At 37.2% G+C, this 22,160-nt stretch overlaps 1 protein-coding gene across 8 annotated transcripts in view; it reads right to left on the bottom strand.

The window, feature by feature from the left end:
- ANKRD28 (ankyrin repeat domain 28) overlaps window positions 1-22,160 on the bottom strand; it is a 103,410-nt gene that overhangs the window by 27,434 nt on the left and 53,816 nt on the right. For 4 of the 8 annotated variants that reach the window (XR_015745552.1, XM_026673575.2, XM_087944898.1 and 1 more), the window contains 9 exons: window positions 21,872-22,072; window positions 20,229-20,316; window positions 18,500-18,642; window positions 17,438-17,650; window positions 16,167-16,245; window positions 15,272-15,386; window positions 14,385-14,467; window positions 4,641-4,704; window positions 3,822-3,890 (listed from right to left, as the gene is read on the bottom strand). Coding sequence is in view for 7 of the 8 variants with exons in the window: in XM_026673575.2 (XP_026529360.1) it covers window positions 3,822-3,890; window positions 4,641-4,704; window positions 14,385-14,467; window positions 15,272-15,386; window positions 16,167-16,245; window positions 17,438-17,650; window positions 18,500-18,642; window positions 20,229-20,316; window positions 21,872-22,072 (1,055 nt within the window). In the remaining variant the exon portion in view is untranslated. The remainder of the gene's footprint in view (window positions 1-3,821; window positions 3,891-4,640; window positions 4,705-14,384; window positions 14,468-15,271; window positions 15,387-16,166; window positions 16,246-17,437; window positions 17,651-18,499; window positions 18,643-20,228; window positions 20,317-21,871; window positions 22,073-22,160) is intronic. The other 4 variants (XM_087944900.1, XM_087944897.1, XM_087944901.1 and 1 more) reach the window with 2 other exon arrangements.

Here is a 22,160-nt window from a genome sequence, read left to right as displayed (position 1 = left end):
TGGGAGCCCGTTTTCAGCCACAACAGATGAAGCCCTCTGCCAGAGAAAACATGTGCATCCCCCAGCTCCGTTTTCACTAGCAGAAGGATAGCAAAACAAACTAAAAACAAAAGGAAAATGTTTCACCTTTTGCATTTGAGCATGCAAGAAGGGAAAGGATAAAGGAAAAGGGGAAAGATAAAGAAAAAGAAGGAAAGATGGGAAGAGAGCAAGGAAGGAAGAATAAGGAAAGAGGAGAAGGAAGAAGAAAGGAGAATGAAGATAAAAGGAAAAAGAAGGAAGGAGATGATGAGAGGGAGGAGAGTCTCAGAGAAGTTCTGCCTTAGCACTTGGCCACCATAGGTGCTCTCGACATGAGCTGGCCATGCCATACCCACTCCCTGCCAGGCCCACCCCAGCTCTCTGAGGTCAAACACAACCCTGATGAGGCCCTCAATGAAATTGAGTTTGACACAGAAGTGGCATTCAGCAGGTTCTGACCAGTTCTGGAGAACCGGTAGTGGAAATTTTGAACAGTTCAGAATACCACCTCTGACTGGCCCCGCCCACATCTATTCTCTGCCTCCCAAGTCCAGCTGATTGGCTGGGTCTTCTTTTGTTGTGCTGTACAGGAGAACAGAGTTGGAAAGCAAGTCAGTGGGGTGGGGAGAGAATGGGGATTTTATAGTATCCTTCTCCTGGAATGGGGTAGGAATGGAGATTTTACGGTATCCTTCCCCTGCTATGCCTACCAAGCCAAGCCACGCCCACCAAGCCACTCCCTACAGAACTGGTAGTAAAAAAAATTTGAATCCTACCACTGGTTTGACACCCCTGTCCTAGATTGACAACCTGTGCTTTGGGTCAGCACAACTGAGAGGCATTGGCAGAATTGCATGTCATATGCTTACTATGGCCAATCCTGGATTCAAAAGCCCTGCTTATGATCACTCATGCTTTAGTCACCTCCTGTTTGGATTATTCTGACATGCCACACATCGAGCTGCTATGGTTTTTCCAGTAGTAATGTATGGCTGTGAGAGTTGGACCTGAGTGTCAAAGAATTGATGCTTTCAAATTGTGGTGTTTGGGAAAACAATGATCAAATCAGTCAATCCTGACGAAATCAACCCTCACTATTCTTTGGAGGGATAGATACTGAAGCTGAAGTTCAAATACTTTAGCCACCTAATGAGAAGTTAGAAGAAAAGATCCGGATGTTAGGAAAGATTGAAGGCAAAACGAGAAGGGGACAACAGAGGATGAGATGGTTAGATAATGTCATCGACGCAATGAATATGAATTTAAGCAAACGCGGGAGACAGTGGAGGACAGAGGGGCCTGCCATGCTATGGTCCATAAGGTTGTAAACAGTTGGACATGACTTAGCAATTGAACTACAATACAAAACATGCAACTTGGACAATAATTGATTGCTTCCATTTATATTTGGATATTTACACTACTCTATCAGGTACGTTAGCTGTGAGTTGGCTTCTGGTTGCTACTGAAATACTGGTTTTTACTTTTAAGTTCCTACTAGCTTTGGGCCTAGTTATTGCCTTCTCCCATAGTTATTTGCCTGTCCAACCTGATCAAACAGGATCCCTCCAGGCCCATCAATCTAATAATGGCAGAACTTAGAAAATGCTTTTTAAATTGCTATTCTGATGCTTTAAAGCTATTTCAATGCTTTAGAGCTTTTTTCCAAGAGAAACTCTTTTCTCTTGGATTTCAGGAAAACAGACCTGGTTCTTCTATCTAGCTAAGGAGAAAGATGAATTATGAATATTGGGATGCACTGGCAGACATAGATTTTCTATATCCTTTATTTATTATGATAATTATGATTTTAATGGGTCTATTTTTATTGAGATGTGCTAAAGTTACTCAGAGCCCTCAGGAATGAGCCAATGCAAATATAGTTAGTTAGTTGTAAAGTGACACACCATTTTTGGCTTCTGTTGCAACAAAATTCCTGTTTGGACAACAATAATCTGATCACCTTCTTAGCTTAAACCATGCAGCCATACAGCTAGCAACGAGGACCCACAAGATTATAAACTTTTAACATTATTATGTGCATTTACAGGTGAAACTTGAAAAATTAGAATATCATGCAAAAGTTCATTTATTTCAGTAATGCAACTTAAAAGATAAACCTAATATATGAGATAGACTCATTACATTCAAAGCAAGATCGTTCAAGCTATGATTTGTCATAATTGAGATGATTATGGCTTACAGCTCATGAAAACCCCAAATCCACAATCTCAGAAAATTAGAATATTGTGAAAAGGTTCAATATTCTAGGCTCAAAGTGTCCCACTCTAATCAGCTAATTAAGCCATAACATTTGCAAAGGGTTCCTGAGCCTTTAAATGGTCTGTCAGTCTGGTTCAGTAGGAATCACAATCATGGGAAAGACTGCTGACCTGACAATTGTGCAGAAAACCATTGTTGACACCCTCCATAAGGAGGGAAAGTCTCAAAAGGTAATTGCAAAACAAGTTGCATGTTCCCAAAGTGCTGTATCAAAGCACATTAATAGAAAGTTATGTGGAAGGGAAAAATGTGGAAGAAAAAGGTGCACAAGCAGCAGGGATGATCGCAGCCTGGAGAGGATTGTCAGGAAAAGGCCATTTAAAAGTGTTGGGGACTTTCACAAGTGGACTGAGGCTGGAGTCAGCGCATCAAGAGCCACCACACACAGACGGATCCTGGACATGGGCTTCAAATGTCGTATTCCTCTTGTCAAGCTGCTCCTGAACAACAAACGTCAGAAGCATCTTATCTGGGCTAAAGAAAAACAGAACTGCTCTGTTGCTCAGTGGTCCAAAATCCTCTTTTCTGATGAGAGCAACTTTTGCATCTCATTTGGAAACCAAGGACCCAGAGTCTGAAGGAAGAATGGAGAGGCACACACTGCAAGATGCTTGAAGTCCAGTGTGAAGTTTCCACAGTCTGTGTTGATTTGGGGAGCCATGTCATCTGCTGGTGTTGGTTCACTGTGCTTCATTAAGTCCAGGGTCAACGCAGCTGTCTACCAGGAGATTTTGGAGCACTTCATGCTTCCTTCCGCAGACAAGCTTTATGGGGATGCTGACTTCATTTTCCAGCAGGACTTGGCACTGCCTACACTGCCAAAAGCACCAAAACCTGGTTCAATGACTGTAGGATTACTGTGCTTGATTGGCCAGCAAACTCGCCTGACCTGAACCCCATAGAGAATCTATGGGGCATTGCCAAGAGAAAGGTGAGAGACATGAGACTGAACAATGCAGAAGAGCTGAATGCCGCTATTGAAGCATCCTGGTCTTCCATAACACCTCAGCAGTGCCACAGGCTGATAGCTTCCATGCCACACAGCATTGAGGCAGTAATTGCTGCAAAGGGGGCCCAAACCAAGTAGTGAGTACATATGCATGTTTATACTTTTCAGAGGTCCAATACTGTTCTATGTACAATCCTTGTTTTATTGATTGCATGTAATATTCTAATTTTCTGAGATTGTGGATTTGGGGTTTTCATGAGCTGTAAGCCATAATCATCACAATTATGACAAATCACGGCTTGAACTATCTTGCTTTGCATGTTATGAGTCTATCTCATATATTAGTTTCACCTTTTAAGTTGCATTACTGAAATAAATGAACTTTTGCACAATATTCTAATTTTTCAAGTTTCATCTGTATATACATTAGACAATATATCTTTATTCAATGCGGCCTAGGAAACCAAAAGATTGAACATGCCTAGTTTAAACATAAACAGCCTCTTATTTATACCACCATATGTATATTTATGTATTGTAGAGCTATCCTTTTAGCATCCTCTCTTACCTTCCAAATTTGTCTTTTTTATTAAAATCCGCACCTGTGTTGAGCAGCAGATTAAGGCACTCCACATTTCTGAAAGTTAAAATAAGAGATTTAAAATCTGAAAGTTAAAATCTAATTATACTTTTTGAAGAAGTACGTGACCTGTGACTTTCAGACTTTAACTACTGAACTAATCTTTTATAAAATAGCAATAGCACTTAGACTTATAAACTGCTTTATAATGCTCTCTGAGCATTATAGAGTCAGCATATTGCCCCCCAAAATCTGGGTTCTCATTTTATCCACCTACGAAGGATGGAAGCCTGAGTCAACCTTGAGCCTGGTGGCCAAATTGCAGGCAGCCAATAGTCAGAAGAAGTGGCCTGCAGTACAGCACTCTGCACCACCAAGGCTCTATAATAGCATTATAAAATAGCATTATAAAGTCTCCAATATTTTAGATTTCCTATGCATAATTATTTCTCCATGTTTATGCCAACAATGTTAACAAGGTTGTTATTTTCCTTTCACCAGGTTATGTCAAATTCCCAGAATCTAAATATTCCTAGTTTCCTTGGCAAGATTTTCCAGAACTGACTTGCCATTGCCTCCTTCTTAGGAATGAGAGAAACTGACTAGCCCAAGGTCACCTAATTGCCTTTATGCCTAAGGTAGGACTAGATAATCAAATTTCTAGACTGATACCTTAATCACTACAACAGACTGGTTCTCAGCAATGTTAACAGAGGTATATAAATCGTCTAATAGAATGTAATGTTTTAATTGAGAATACTTTCAAATCCAAAATGCAAAACTTTCTTGAACTATAAAAATACATACCCTCCAGCTGCAGCTGCGTGAAGGCAAGTCCTGCCAAAGTCATCTGAAGTATCTATTTCAAAGCCTATGAAGGAAGGATTTTGTGAAACTACTAATAAAATCCACTTACTTTATCAATTCGAAATAACATGCCATTAGATAATCCTTCTTATACTGTAACTGATTATTTATAGAAATATAGTGTTATCAACAGGATGCTTATTTAATGTGTAAAAAGTGTTTTCATCTTAATTTTGCGAAATCAGTAATTTTATCTTTTATAATAGAATACTACATTATGGTCTAGTGCAGCTGGTCCCAACCTTTTGGGCAGCAGGGACTGGTTCCATGAAGAAAGGCTTTTCTGTGTATCACGTATGTGTGGTTTTAGTGCTGCCTGCATCTCATGGATAGGGTTTCGCTTGTTTGGGTTGCTGGTATGCTGTGGACCCCTAATCTAGTGCAGGGGTTACCAATCTTTTGGACCTCAGGGACCACCAAACTCATAATTTTAAATCCCATGGGCCAGAGACCCTGGGAAAATCCCTCAAAAAGTCTGCGGAAAATTCCCCACCCCGTTTTCCTACCGATCGATCATTCTTTATTTGGGATCACAGGATATTGTCTCGGGCTCTGTTCTCAGGGGGAGAGAGAGAGAGAGAGACTTTTGGCTTCATGCAAGGAAAGCAGCAGAAGCAGAAGTCTTTCTTCTCTCCCCCACACTCCACCAGAAATGAGTCTTTGTGAGACTTGTCGTGCCATCTTGGAGCAGGATGCCTTGCAGGGTACTACCAAAGACTCATTTCTGGCAGAGTTTGGGGGAGAGAAAAAAAGACTTTTGCTGCTTTTCTTGCATGCAGCCAAAAGCAGAAGAAGCAGCCCGGTGGCCAGGCCAGGCTCATGGGTACATGGGGCAAGTTCCTCCCTCTGCCCTTTCCCCCCTCCCCTCACTACCTCGTTCACAATGCAAGCGACATAAGCATTGTGTTTCCATGGGCCATGTGGGCAGCGCAGCCTTGTGTTCCCCTGCAGCCTGGATTAATTGCTTTGGGGAGTGCAATTCTCTGTGGACCACCAACATTTTCTCATGGACCACCAGTGGTCCCTGGGGCCCATTGGTTGGCAACCACTGATCTAGTGTAATGTGGAAGATATTATGAACATACAGTTCTCCCTATCCCCTTCTTAGCAAAGCCAGAAGATAAAGCTTTTGTTTTTAAACTGAAGTAGACTTATGTTAAAAAAATAAAATCAATAAAATATATATTTTACTTAAATGAGAATAATTCTCTTTTATTTCTTTTATATACCACTGAAGTAATCAAAAATAAAATAATTATCTTTCTATTCTATTCAAAGTTTTGCACTTTATAAAATCAGGAAAGGATCGTGTTAATTTCTAATGCAAGTCTCTCTTAGTATGAAATTTCATCAAAGAAATACAAGATTTAAACTGTATAATAATTTTGAAGAATAAATGCTTATGTCATGTATTCACTACAATTAAATTTGTAAATCCTTCAAAAATTAAATGAAGAAAGTGTATCTGTATCTAATTTCAGTTCTAGGAATGAAAATAAAAATAATGCACAATAATAGAGAAGTCAGGAGAATAGGAAATTCATTTTCATTGTTTAAAAATGATACTTCAAATTAGAGCACTTTTTCCTATACCATTGTCAAAAATTAAATACCAACTTAGAAGAAGACAAATGGGAGTCTTACCTTGGCCACTCTATTTATCCCCAATTAAGTTAATAATGCTGTAAATAAACTCATAATATTTGTTAAGTGTCTACTAACATTCTTATTCCCTCCTCTCAGCAAAAAAATAATAAAAAGCTAAAATATTGATTTCATCTATATTAAAAATTAAACTATAATTATTGTTTACCTAGAAAAAATAAATTTAATATAAACATTGTCTATCAGTTTAATAGTAGATGGCATGTATAGTTGTGAAAAGTACTCTCCACTGAAATTTTTGACTTTCTCAATAAATTTCAAAATATAGATATTTGATCTTAATTTCAACAATATTGATAGATGAAGGAAATTGTCAGCCTTCTTGGGCAATTAGGAAGTTTATTAACAAACCATGTTACTCACTGTCAGCAGGTAAGATAACGATTTATTGCAAATGCATCCCATCCAGATAGGTGACAACAAGAAAAAGATCTTTATAAAGCCAGTGCTGAGAGCAACTGCCTCTGAACATCTCTTATCTACATATCCATCCTTAATTAACCTAACATCTGCCCGCCCGGCTAATTCCCCATGCTTCCTTCCCACAGGCCTAATCGCAACTCCTCCCATTCCTATGTATGCAACCCAACACCCCCATCCCCATAGCAGTCCTCCCCAAGTCAGCAGCCACTCTCCAACAGCGTTCAAACAGCGATCTCTCAAACAGCCATTGGCCCAATTAAAAGTCCCGTGGGCCAATTAGAAGTCCTGTAGTACAACAAATATTGTGGACCATTTATATTTTGTAATAATAAAATATATTTTATACGTGGAAAATACACCGGTAGTCCTCGACTTATCCAATTTTCATTGCTAAGCAAGGTAGTTGTTAAAATTCATTGTTAAACTCATTGTTAAATGAATTTTGTCCATTTTATGACTTTTCTTGCCACAGTTAAGTGAATCGTTGCAGTTAAGTTAGTAGCAAGTTTGTTAAGTGACTTCTGCGTTGACTTTGCTTGTCATAAGGCTGATCCTGGACATTACAACTATCATAAATACACGCTAGTTACCAAGCATCCAAATTCTGATCACATGACTATGGGATGTTGCAGTGGTTGTAAGTATAAAAGACAGTCATAAGTCACTTTTTTCAATGCCATTGTAACTTTGAATGGTCACTAAACAAATGGTTTTAAGTCAAACACTACATGTAAGTACATTTCTACATATATCATTACCTCAAATATCTGATATTATAATCAGGCACACTAAATCAAGTTCAAATGATTAGAACACTGCCAGAGTGGATATGGGAGGGATCTGTTTTGTTTAAATTTCAAATATTTACTTTTGTTTGCTCTTTGTTGTTGAAGTTATCACCGTACTTAGATTGAAATAGCTCTTTAAGAACTTAAGAAAGAAATTTATAGTTGCCCAGGAATTTGGGAAGGGTTTTTTAAAAGATTGACAAATCTGTTAATCATCAATCAATCTACTGCTTAAAAGATTATCCTAAAGGGAAAATTACAAATAATTGCCTACATGTCCAAGGCAGCCATCCCTTCAAGTGTATCCCAAAAGCAGAATTCTGAAATGCTGAATAACATCACATGATCCACAGGTAGTTCTCATCACTAGTAATGTCAAAGTACATGATGCTACCATTAGAAAGAAGCTGCATAGGTTAGATATATGGGAAATGTGCTAGAGAAAGGGAGAAAACCTTTGCTGTCTGGAAAAAAACATTTGAGCAAGAGTAACATTTGCTCATGAGCTTCTGAATATCACAACCATTCCAGGATTTCTTGAACAGTGTGCTCTGGACAGACAAGATAAAGATGGAGTTATTTAGCCACAATACCAAAATAAGTATTTGGTGAAAAGCATCAGAAGAACCTGAGAAAAGCCTTAATGTCTGGTGATCATATCTTATGGTTTGGGACTGTTTTCCTGCATTAGGGTGTGGACAGCTCATCATCATAGAATCTTCTATAAATACCTTATTGTACCAGAAGCTGCTTGAGGATAATTAGGAGACTGAAATGTAATCTAGAATGGACCTTACAGTTACATGACAATGATCCTAAACATTCCAGTAAATCCACTCTGAATTCCTGAAAAAAAAGAAATAAATGCTTCTGGAATGGCCAAGTCAAAGCCTGGATCTAAATCCCATTCAGATGTTGTGGATTATTTGAAACAAACCATGCTTTCAAGAAACTTTCAAACATTGTCCAACCAAAAACAAAATTCTGCATGGAACAGTGGCAAAAAAATTCTCCCAGTTGATGTCAGTCTGGAACACTGTTATACAAAATGCCTACTAAGACTTTTTGATTGCAAAGCCATTTTTTCATAGGTCTTTTTGTTCGATGTTCGTAGGTCTGAAGATAAAATATACGTATGTTCACATATGCTAAAAAGGAAAAAACTGTACATGAGATATGCTTTTTCTGTCATGACTGTATGATTTAAGGTAGTGTGAAGTTACAAATTATTTGAAGACCTCCCTCCTTCTTTGTATGAAGGGTGAAGGGCTTTCCTTAAAGGGGTTTAATCAGGCTGTATCCTGCCATTGCCTCGCCTTCCCAGGAAAGTCTTATCACAGCAAAAGCATAGCAAGACAGCTGACCTCTGCCTTCAGTTTGAGTATAAATTTGCTATGTCTAACAAGAAACCTGACCTCTGAATTCCTATCACTTCCAGAGGCAAAGTCAACTGAGGCCACTTTCACATTCTGTTCCCAGCTCTGAATGGAAATTTAAGTACATGCCTGCTCAATGGGTGCACTGACTATCTGGCAAGCAAAAAGACAAAGCAAACCTTTGACCTTTCCTCCAGGTCAAGCTGCTGAATTGAAAGCTTGTTTATGCACTACAGAACCCCCCTTTAAGCTTAGGACACAGCAGGAATTCTGCAGCTCCTACGCTGAATTTAGATATACAACAAAAGGTTAGGGATATGATTCTGTCTCTGGTGGAGTAGAAAAGAACTCTGGTACCAGCAAATACTTGGCCAGCAATACCAAGCAAATTTATCAACTTCCATTTTAGATACTTTTTCTAAATTGCAAAATGAAAATCAACAATGCTTTGTAATCCAGATTGAAAGGCACTTTTGTACTTTTTGAAGTACATGACATTTTAACTTTTGATTTGATTATTATAACTATTATTACAGAAGTATTTTGTATTATGGTAATTCTGGAAAAAAGATGAATGTTTTTTGTATTTGTATCTGTACCAAATAAAGTGTTTTATCTATTTTCTTCCCAACCCACATGATCAGATTCATCAGATGGCTATACACTGATTAGTGAGAATGTTCTTTAGCACTACAGATTTATTCAGGATCAGTAAGGGAGTTAGACAGAGATGTATTTTATCATAATTTCTGTTCAGTCTGAAAGTTGAAGTGATCATGCAGAAATTAGATCTAAAACTGTCTAATTTGGGAGTGATGATTGGAGGAAGAACCATAAATAATTTGAGGTACACAGATGATACAAACTATTGGCTGAAAATAAGGAAGATCTGGAAAAAATGATCTGGAAAATCAAGGATGAAAGTGAAAAAGTAGGACTGAGTATTAATTTCAGGAAAACCAAGATAATAACAAAAGCTGCAGATGGACAGAAAATGTTTAAAATCAATAAGGAGGAAATTGAATTACTTCAAGAATTTATCTTCATTGGATCAAAAGATGGCAGTTCTACAGCTGAAATTAAATGCAGGGTAATCTTAGGCCACACTGCAATGGTTAAAATGACTAAGACGGAAAAGCAGAGATATTGATATAAATACAAAAAACAGGGTAGTTGGAACAATAATCTTCCCTATAATAATGTATAGGCGTGAGAGCTGGAGGTGGTATTCAGCAGGTTCTGACCAGTTCTGGAGAACCAGCAGTGGAAATTTAGAGTAGTTCGGAGAACCGGCAAATATCACCTCTGACTGGAGATTTTACAGTATCCTTCCCCTGCCACACCCACCAAACCATGGCCACAGAACCGGTAGTAAAAAAAATTGAATCCCACCATTGGCTGGATACTAAGAATGGCTGGCCGAAGAAGAATTTACACCTTTGAACTGTGGTGCTGGCGTAAATTATTGGGTATACCATGGACAGCCAGAATAACTAACAGAGAGATGCTGAATCATGTAAAACCAGAAGCCAAAATCACTAGAAGACAAAATCACAAGACTGCATCTGATTTACTTTGGCCATATCATGCATGCAAATTCAATCAAGAAGTCAATGATGCTAGGAATGGTTAGCAGATCAAACAATAATGTGGAATTAGAATAATAATAAAGAGCAGTTAACAAAATTTATAAATAAATGCATATGACAGCTATTTGATTATTTTAAATTTTAACTATTTGATTAAAACAAAAATTGAGGAATAGAATAGAGAATTGAGGATTTTTTTATAATAAAATAATTAAATCATCTCTTTAAACCATTCTACATAAATTAAAGACATTTTTGGATATAATCTATGTTACTAAATTAAAATGCTATCTTTTTTCTTATATTCTCATAATAATTCAGAATATTTATATGATTAAAAAAATAGGGAATACCACAAATGTGATTTCTAAAAATTAGTTTTGATTCCTAATACAATGGAGAAATATTTTTGTATTTGTATATCTGCTGTTTACTTGATTATTGTATGCCACCAGAATTGCTTTTGGTGAGACGGATGGCTATAAAAATTTGATTAATAAATAAAAATAAACACTGACCAAAGATATCATTAGCACGCTGTAGTGGAGAGTACTTCGCCCTTTAAATCAAAAGCCAAATTTATTTGCCCAAAGGCAGTCAACCTGATCCCTAAGGGCCAATAAGAGGGAAAAAAGGGTTTGGGAGATTCTGGTAGGAAGAGTTTTAGTTGTATTTTCTGAGGGAGCTAGCTGAAGTCCTGGATAAGACAGTTACCTCAGGTGGGAGTTGAAAATTATTCAGCCATTGTTAGAATTGCGTTAAGGTATTTTGTATTTAAATTGTATGTACTGTTTATGGAAACTCGATATTTTAAAATAAAGTTGGGTTGTTGTTGTTTTTGTTTCAATGTTAGAATTGACCTTTTATTCGTCTCAAGTTGACTGAACTACTGACTCCCAAAGTTTTTATTTTGTTTTCCTCTTTGTATTTATCCAGTCCCAGAAGGGAGCAAAGATTTCCTCTTAGATCCTCTCCTTGTTCCCCTAAAGCCGTGATGGCGAACCTATGTCACACGTGCCACAGGTGGCACGTAGAGCCCTCTCTGAAGGACACGAGGGGTCGGCCCAACTCAGCTCCACCGCACATGTGCACCTCCCAGCTGATTTTCGGGTCTAGATCACGCTGTCTTCCCCGTCCCAGTTGCAAAAAAATGGGCCAAACCATTTAACTTTTTGTCCCACTGGTTGGCCCCACCCCGCCCTATCTGCCTCTCCCGCCTCCAGAGTCACATGCACTTGCCTAATGGTTCTTTGGCTGCTTTCTGGTTCCTGCTCCTTGCTTGTTGTCTTCGCCACCGCTTGCTTGCTTGCCTGCCCTGACTCCTTGCTTGACTTCTGTGGCCCTCATAATTTTTGGTAAGTTGCTGACTTTGTGCCCCCCACTGCTTGCTTGCCGCGGCCCAGGCCCAGTTGCTCCCACTCCTGGATGGCTTACTGTCGGTGCCATCGGTGGCCGTATGCAGCCCCGGGACATCCGCCCCCTGGCCAACCAGGAGCGCTGCCACCAGTCGCCCTGTGCCTGCATACCTGCCTTGCGCCCCCGGCGGCTTTTAACAATGCCGCAAGAAAGGCCCGGGTTCCATTTGGGCTGGGGGGGAGGGAAGATGGCTGGCTGGAGGCTTCCCCAAGCACGATTCTAGCAGAGGAGGAGCAAGTATCCCTGTGGCCCTCACCCACTCATGCCGGCGCTGCTGCCACCAGGAAAGGTTGGTGGTCCGCAGCGCACCTGTGTTAGCAACAGGGGTGATAAACAGGGAGGGAGGGTACCGCATGGGAGATTGCGGCATCGGAGCCCTTCCCAGGTGTCCGCTGACCTGCGAGGGGAGGGCGTGATCTCCCCCGCTCCCCCTCTCATGAGCTGCAAAGTGCTCCCCTCCCCTCCCACCGCGCTCCTCTTCCTCCTCGCAGGCTCAGCGGGAAGAAGGCTTGGCGAGGGCCAGTGAGCACTTTGCAGCTACTGAGGGAGAGGGGTCGAGCCTCTCCCTTGCAACACATTCGGCATCTTCAGGCATTGCTGGCAGCCACTTCCTGCGGCTCAGGAGTTCCACGCTCTTCCTGCTGCTGCTTGGCCTCTTCGATGTGCGGAGGCAGCAACCACAATGCGGGTTTGCTAGGGAGGCTGCCGGAAAAAAATCATCCCTGCCCTGCTTGGCCCCGCCCCTGCCTGCTCATCCACCCAGTCGTCCCGTCTCGTTTAAAGCTCTCGTTTCGCTTAGCTTTGAGACCAAAAAAAAAAAAAAATCCAGAACAGTGGGGCTTCTATCTCTAAGCAGGAGAAAAAGCCACAGTCACCTGAAGCAGCTCCCTTGAGCATGAAGACAGGTAGCGATTTAATCCCCTTTACCCTCCGAAAGCCCCTTCTACCCTCCACCTTGTCTCTCAGCTCCTCTTCTCTGAGTACAGAAGCCGCATTCTCGCAGTGATTGGCTAGCCCTGCAGCCGAGGGGAAAAGTGAGGAGGAATTGGCTGGGGGAAAAGTTGGGGAGACAGGAGGAACGTCCCCCTTCCCAACCAGCCAGGGCTGTCTGTGATTCGCCACCAGGTATTTTAATGCCTGCTGCAATCCAAAGCTCGGCTTCCTGCTCTCGGTCTCCCTCTGTCACAGGTGTCAGTTCAGGAGCCGTGTGGAGAGGGCTACAGAAGGTTTGCCCTCCTCCCCCCTCAGTTCATCTCCAGGCAACAGTGTGTGTAGCCAGAGAACTGGGAGAAAGAGAAAGAGAGGGAGAGGAAAGAAAAAGGGAGAAAGAGAAAGAAAGAGAGACAGAGAGGGGGGATAAAGGGAGACAGAAAGAGAGAGGGGAGAAAGGGAGACAGAAAGAGGGGGGAGAGAGAGATGAAAGAAAAGGGAGAAGAGAGACAGAGAGGGAGGATAAAGAGTGAAAGAGGGAGAAAAAGAGTGAAAGAGGGAGACAGAGAGAAAGGGGGAGAAAGAGGGGGGAGAAAAGGAGATGAGAGATAGAAAGAGAGGGAGAGAGAAGGGAGAGAGAGAGATGAGATGTTGCTTCTTATGGGAAAGGGGAGTATATCTAAGCAAGAGCCCCCTCCTCATTTTACCCCACCTGAAAGGGGAGAGAGGGTCTCTTTGTTATTATTTGAATAAAATGACACCCACTATTTGTACCTAGTGTGACTGTCCCTTTATTTTCTGCTTTTTCAACCTCAGCTGCTTTGCGCAGCACAGCTGAGGTTGAAAAAGCAGGAAAAAAAGGATTTTCAAATGCTGCGCACCCATGCACAATGCTTATCAGCTGTCCAGGCGGCACAGCTGATGGTTTCTTGCAAACGCTGTGCACGTGCACACATCGCTTGTCAGGCGTGGCCATGCGCACAGCACACAGCCGCGTACAAAACACATGCTCACGGAAACGGTTGTAACATTGGTTGGATCCCACCCTTGCGTGTTGGCACTGCACAATAAATAAGTGGGTTTTGGGTTGCAGTTTGGGCACTCGGTGCCGAAAAGGTTCACTATCACTGCCCTAAACGTTGGTGTGGAAGGGAAAAGCAGTTAGTTTATATTGAAGGGTGATGGCAGCAAGACTAATTTGATAGTTGCTGTTCATCCATAGGAGGGGCAAGTTTAACTCTGAGGGAGCCTTGTTCCCTTGTTAAACATGCATTTATTTGATTTTTTTAAAAGCACTATCTGATAGCTGTAATTTGTTAACCAAGTTATTTATTTTTCCCTGTGGATCAGGAATAAGGTCATAACTTTCAATAATTATTAGTGCCTAGTTCTGCTATACAAATCTATATTTAATTTCTTTGGTAATACCGAATTCTATTCTTCAATACACAAGCAAAGTTTAAAGGAGAAGAGTTAAAATTAATTTAAATGGCTTACCTGATGAAAGCAGCTTTCTGCAACAGTCTGAAAATCCACTTAATGCTGCCAAATGGAGAGGAAACATTCCATATATACCCCGCCTAAGATACACCACAATCAGACATCAGAATCTTATTAAGACTTATATTCAAGATGTCAAGCATATGTATATAATACATATATTGCAAGATATCATGCCAAATTCCATTTTATGAACATTAATTTCCCAGAGTGAAAATGTCCTAATACATTGTGATTTGTCTATTGAGTTAAGTTATAAATTTTCCTCCCAGGACTATAAATTAAATTTATAAATATTGTTTGGTATATTTTGGAGGAATATCATATTAGATTGCATATCAACAGATGAATTTAAAGAATAATTATGAAGTCTATTCATCATAGAATATGCAAACCAGTAAATTCTCTGGAAATTGCTATTTAAATTGGTATTTATTACTAATGTTTTCTATTGTAAACAATTATATTTCAAAGATAATGGTTGGGTATTTTGTATCCTTTCAAAACTGCCATTTTACCTAGGCAATTTGCTAGCTTCTATGCAGGATACTATATCACATTTGAATGAGGAGTCTTCTGCTTTAAAAAACTTTATAACTTTTGCTACTAAAGTGCCTTAAGGAGTTATCACCTATTGTTCAAAACCTTCTGAATTAATATGCATTTTATATATCTGCAAAACTCATGTTCTATTTCCTTTTTGGATTATAATGAATTAACCTGACCATGCCTCTGAAGCTGTCATGCTTCCCCAGGCTAAAATGGTCCAGAAGAGATTTATTCTGATAAAGTTCATGGAAAATTCCATTTCTGAATTTATGACTTTTGCATACCCACACATACATAATATTTGGGCATAAATAAAAATTTTAAATGCTCCTTACTTTGCTATATCAGCACCACTTGTAATCAGTGTATTAATGAGTAGTTCATGGCCATATCTGGCTGCTATGTGTAATGGTGTATTTCCATTTTTATCTTCAGAGTCTATTTCTGCTCCTGAACATTAGATTAATATAAAGTATAGTCATGTAAGTATTCACAGTTAAAAAGATCAGGGAATTTCAAATGGTGAAGTTGAGATTAAATACTATGAATAGTCCAACTGTGTAACTAATACCTATTTCTCTTGTACAAAGAAAAAAAGAAAAAACAAAGTACACACAATGACATCTACTGTTGAATTGTGCTATACAGTTTGGATAACAAGACCCAATATATTTTGCAGTGTGATAATATTTTAACTTTTTTAAAAATAGAAATAGTTTTATGATTTAAATAACACCAAAGTATATATGCATTTATTCTTGTGATAATAGTGTTTGTTAGTTTCACAATCCCAAATTCGAGTTTTTTTTAAACATAACACCATCAGCAAATTTGTACCACAAATTACAGACTGAAATGAGAAGACAAAAGTTTACTCCACCTAGAGAAATCTTCACTATTTTTGAAATTTATTAATTAAAAATCCACTATTTGTAAAACTAAAAAAAAATGACATTATGTTTCAGAGTTAGGAATAAAGCATGTAAACTTTAAGCTAAGCTGCAAACATTATCAAAGAAAAACTATAATAGAATTTAGACTACTTAAACAATGAAGGATAATGAAATTTCAAACAAGCAAAACTATATCCTACAAATTTTGTAATATGAAATCCATTTAAAATATTCAGATTGATATAATTATTAATTTAAGCATATAAAATTAATAAAAGTATTCCAAATAATAATATAGTCAAATACCAGAAGTAATACTGTTTTTTAAAAAATTTACCATTGTGGATGATGGTTTGTGATCTAGAAAATCTTCCATGAATAGCTGTCATATGTAATGGTGTTTTTCCATCTCTACTCTGGGAAAAAAGAAGTCAGACTCATGACTATCAAGACCATTTACAAAATTAAATACAGAATTTGCTGTTTTTCTTTCCTATTTATATTTTAAAAAAGCTATAGATTTTTCAAGATGATTATTTTTTATTCTTACTAATTACCAAATAACAATTACACAGGACAAGTCTTTTTGGGTCCCTTAGTATGTAGCTAAATAGGCAACTTAAATATAAACATACTTAAAACTTTTACATGAAAATATATGAATGTTTATGCTTATTCACTTGCACTTTTGGCTTTAACTGTAAGGGTGTAAATAATGTAGTCAAGGGGATCTAAAATTTTATCCAATTATTAAATACATAAAATAAAATCTTATCCTTACAAAACTATTTTAGAAATACCAATCTTAATATATAAGGATGTTTCTATTTTCCCCCAAATGTTTAGTATATGTTTATAGTCTTCAATCAAAATTAGCTAAGATAAACTTCAGGAAACATTTTCATATGTTTATTGCTGATTTATTATTATAAATTATATTTTGGTATCTTTTTATAATTTTTAATTTAGTAAACTGCAAACATCATGAATTATTACTATATCGTTAATAATGTTAACTATGTTATTTCATATACATAGTTTTAAGATTGTAGACCAATATTTTTTCCTGTCTCACAACATTTCAGAAAAAAAGGAATGATTCTAGATATAGATTATAAAGTGATACAGTCTAGTGTCCATGCATAATTTACTTTTAATATGATCATTACTGCTTAATATGATCTTTACTGCTTGATAAGCACACATTTCTTCATGTCTATAAGGAAGCATTACAAAGTTTAAAATGTAGTAAAATAGTATTAATCATCCCAAATTAAGTCATTACAGGATTGTAAAAAGGGTTTTCTAAAAATATGTCTACTGATATTGAGATCTTAGCCATTCTTTCATTTATTTTCTAATGAAAGGAAGTTTAAGTCTGATGATTTTGCAATACATAAAATTTCTCTTATTGCTAAATCAAAGCGTCCCCTAACATATGAATACAATCCTAAAATATTCCCTAAATTTTCAAATAATAAAATGCATTTCTTGAGCATTAAAAATGAATGTTTTATTTTCCATGACTTTTAAGGATGATGTCAACACTAATATATAAAGATATTCAAAATATTACAGCATTTAAAATTCACCTTTCAGTCATTTTACCTTCGCATTTACATCTGCACCATTGCAAACCAGGCCCTCTAAACATAAAGCTCCATGAGTTGATGTAGCAGCAAAATGTAAAGGTGTAAATCCCTTCTTATTCATTTGATTTACATTAGCACCACGGTCTATCAGTTCATTTACTACAATATCTTGTCCATTGAAGCAAGCAATATGAAGAGGTGTATTACCATATGCATTTGGTTCATTGATCTATTAAAGAATAAAACAATGATGTAAATTTCATTAAAGCTATCTGTCCATACAACTATCTATCCCATATATTTTTATTCCATCACAGTAGAACTGATATTCAAAGAGTTTTAGGAATCATGTTGTTTCTTTGTATTAAAAAAAATCCTAGAATTTAAATACAAAAAGTTAGTCAAAACTACAGAAGACAATTTAATCTCTTCAAATGTATCTCAGATTCTCAGGAATAACAAATCCTACTTCCTGCAGACTAGAGTAGGGTAGGCTTATGGCATCGCTGAATAAAATATATTTTACGTATGTTCATTTGAAGAAATAAAGCAAGGTGCGTGATAGGGCATTCCTCCATATTGTGTTGAATCTCAACAATATTTAAAACAATAAGCAACTGAGAGCTCATATAAGGTAGCAAAAATCAGAAAATAACAATATTTCAATTATTCATATATTTTTTAAATCTTTCTTTTTGCATTTTTTCCACTGTGATGCTTGTTTTAGATTTGTGAAATGACAAGCAAAACTGGTTGTTTTTTCAGTATTTGAATGATATTTAGCTGTATCTGCTGTGTAAATTATCTTTATTACTTTTATACATTTCATTGTCATGAAAATACTTAGGGCTTATAATGATTTTTAAACACTTTCTGAAAGAATTATAGTAGACTGTCACAATACTGCTTGAAATACAAGTCTAAGAAAACAAACTACAACCTATCAAGTGACATTTAAAAAAGAAAACTAAAATGTTATTAAGTTTATTCTTATTTAAAAGTACTAGTTTTTTATAAAGATCCTATATTATGGCAATATACCTAATAAATTATGTGATTTAGGATTATTTCTACTTACATCAACTCCAAGATCAAGAAGGTACTTGACTACATTAATCATATCAGCAGATGCTGCAGCATGTAATGGTGTATACGATTTCTTGTCTTTACATGTCACTTCTGCTCCATGAGCTACAAGCAGTTTTACCACATCAATATAACCTCAACAAATAAAATAAAATCAAAATTCATTCATTCATTTTATGTGACTACCCATCTGGATAATAGTTCAAAACACCACAAAATACATAATACACACATACAACATACACATAATCGGTATCTGAAGTAAAAACAGACCTACTGACACAAATCTGTAGAACCATTATACAGACCCAGTCAGCAAGCTCAGTGACAAAACGACCTTTAATGCTTTATAAAAGGTCAGTTTGAGAGGGCAGATGATTCAAAAAATAGGCGCCCCAAAAGGTTGTGTTACTGGATTCCAACAGATAGTACTCCCTAATACTAGAACCCAGTACATGCATTTGCTGCTGGACCTAATGGGATGAATAAATGTAATTTGAGAGAGATGGTCTGTCAAATAACTCAGTTTTATGCCATGAAAAGCTTTATAGATTCACTACAGGTAATCCTTGACTTAACACCACAATTAAGCCCAAAATTTCTGTTGCTAAATGAAACATTTGATAAGTTGTTAAGTGACTTTCTTCTTGTCGTAGATATTTAATGAATCATTGCAGTTGTTAAGTTAATAACATATTTGTTAAGTGAATCTGGCTTCATCATTGATTTTGCTAAGTCACTTTTTTCAGTGCCACTGTAACTTTGAACAGTTATTAAATGAACTGTTTTAAGTTGAAGACTACCTGTATTGCACTATGAAATATGTCCAAAAACATACTAATAGTCAATTCATTTTGCAGAATAAAGGATCATGTTCTGATCAAGGAGCGTAGACATCTGCCTACACTGCTGCATTCTACATCAGCTGCAGCTTCTGGATGCTCTGAAGGGCAACCCCATGCAATCTATTCAGAAGGTAACCATGGCATTGTGTGGTCATGAGCTCTGCCCTCTGTCCAGGAATAATTGCAAATGGTGCACAATACAAAGTTGTGTAACGGTTCCACTGGCCTCACCTGCCACCTGTCCCTTGAATAGGAGCTGTGAGTCCAGGAGGACCTTAAATTGCATACTGATTCTGTTTGGAGTAGCAATCCCACCAAGATCTTCAATCCCAGGAATAAGGGGGTTCTAATAACGAAACTATTCAATCTTACTAGGGTTGAATTGAAATATTTTGTTCAACCTTTTGAAAAGGTTTAATTTCTAGACTGATAGGTCAATCTTAATACTTGGATGTAGATTTTTTATTATATTATATTTTTATTAAATTTTATGTTATAGTTCTGATGCTATAATATGTAATTGTAAAAGAATATATTAAAATGCCTTTTTTCTACTATTCCTTACAATACAAATTATCATCTTTATTTAATCAATTGTAACTCTGTCAGAGTAGATAGTTAAAATTTTGAAATTCATAGAGAGAGAACTCTAACTTATAATAACATATGACTGTCTTTTGGTAATAGAATATCACAATTTTAAATTAGTGATCCTTACAATGCTGGCAGAGCAATAAATTTTCATCCCAAGAAGGAAATATACTGGACATATGTCCTCAAATATCCATTCAAACTTCATGCAAACTATGAAGAAGAAAATAGCATGCAAATGCCTGCTTTAAAGGAAGTCAAGGAAAAAAAAGTTAGTTTACATACCCATATAGGCTGCCCAGTGGATAGCCCGTCTATCTTTTTTATCAAAGGCATTGATATTGGCCCCTCTAGACAACAATAAATCGATCATCTAAAATGAAGACAGTTATATTTCTTAATATACAGAATTATTTGGATGAAATCTAATCTTCAATGTTTGGATAACATTTTTTAAACAAAAATGTTTATTTATAATAAATAAAGAATATTTCTGCTTATATACCGTAATATTTAAACTCATTTAAAATGTATTTATAAATGAGTATCCATATTTCAAGGTAAGCCAGATCAGGGAACAGAATCTTGCAATGTTTCTGCCTGACCCCTTTTATTAGAAACAAAATCAAGCCAGTGTTATCCTGAATATATTTCTCATATCTTCTTCCTTATCAGACTAATTTAATGTATATTTTTTGCACTTCTTCTCTAAGGTTATCTCCTCTACATTCCTCTACAGAAGCCAAAGCTCTTGCCAAGCTTTAGCAGACAGGTAAACTCATTTTAGATTTTGATTGAAATATTAGTTTTACTAAGAGCAATATAGTTTATTTTTGAAATCCTGAACAAAGTCATAAACATTAGGGCAAAGGTTTCCAATCTAACACTACATCTCATATAAAGGATAGGCCCAAGAATTAAGCTACAAGAAAAACATTAATTGTATCCATAATGTTTGTTAACCAGTTTCAAGTAAAGGTAGTTCTCATTTAAAGACACTACTTGGGTCTGCAAACTCAATTATTAAACCATAGTCTTAAGTTTAAAAAAATGTGACTGCAGGGGTTTGCAACAGTAGCTCCAACAACTCAGTTGCCATTAAGTGAGGACCGCAAAGCTTGTTAAGTGAGGATCTCACATGACTGCAACTTCCAACTTTTAACTTCGCTTGTGGGAAGCCAGCAGGGAAAGTCACAAATTACAATCATGTTATCATAGGATATAATGATGGCTACAAGATCCATTTATAACTAGCATTCACTCAGTACATTGTAAGTTTGAGTGGTGGCTGAACAAGTGAACATTACACTTAAAACCACCATAATGGAATGCATATTTAACCTTGAGGAAGAGAGAAGAGATGTCACTTAGCAAACCATCAGACAAGAGAGGTAGCAGAAGCCTGAAACTGTTTAACGGCCAAAGGAACTTAGAAAGGTTTCCCCTAATGGGTCCACTAGTTAAAAGTGGCATGCAGGAAGTCTGTATTTTCAGATTTGACGGATTCTGTTAATGTAGCCTTATAACAAGTAAATTTAGCTCATCTAGTCGTGTTTCCTGTCTGGTTTTCCCTGGAAGGCCAACATCACCTGTAATAAGAAAACAGTAAAGCCTAGGTGCATATAAAGCAGAACACTGTTAAATCTTTATTTGCCTGGAAATGGATAGTGTCTTCTATGAAATTTGTTTGGTAATTCCGTATTTAATTCCTTGTATTCCACAATACATCAACTGATCAAAAATTTAAAAAATAATAGTTTGATTGAAAGACCATTTCAACATGCTAGCCATATGATGATTTCCTATCATTTCTGAAAATTCAGATATGTTTTGTTACTTCTTTTACATGTACCAGTAAGATCAGATAAATGAATACCTGCTTGCAGTTAGCTGACTGATTTGGGGAATTGAAAATAAGTCATTTGTACCTGAACTTGTCCACTCAACGCTGCATAGTGTAATGCTGTTCTACCAGCACGATCTGATACATTTACATTACTAAGTAGCGGCACCAAAGCTTCTGCACACTTGACAGCTTTCTTTGTAGCTGCTATGTGTAATGGTGTTTGCCAATTTTTGTCACGGGCATTGACATCAGCTGAATGCTTCAACAACACCTGAACAGCATCCTAAAAAATAACATGCCATTATATAATATAATTACTAATGATCTTCCCACTCTTAACATTTCCTTAAACGAAAAACCAAGATATTATT

This window comes from Notechis scutatus, chromosome Z (genome assembly GCF_049901735.1).
Source record: "Notechis scutatus isolate UNSWTSFEM ecotype Mainland chromosome Z, rNotScu1.2, whole genome shotgun sequence".
NCBI lineage: Eukaryota > Metazoa > Chordata > Lepidosauria > Squamata > Elapidae > Notechis > Notechis scutatus.
Note: the sequence above shows the minus strand (reverse complement) of the source record. Positions and strands in the feature narration are given on the sequence as shown.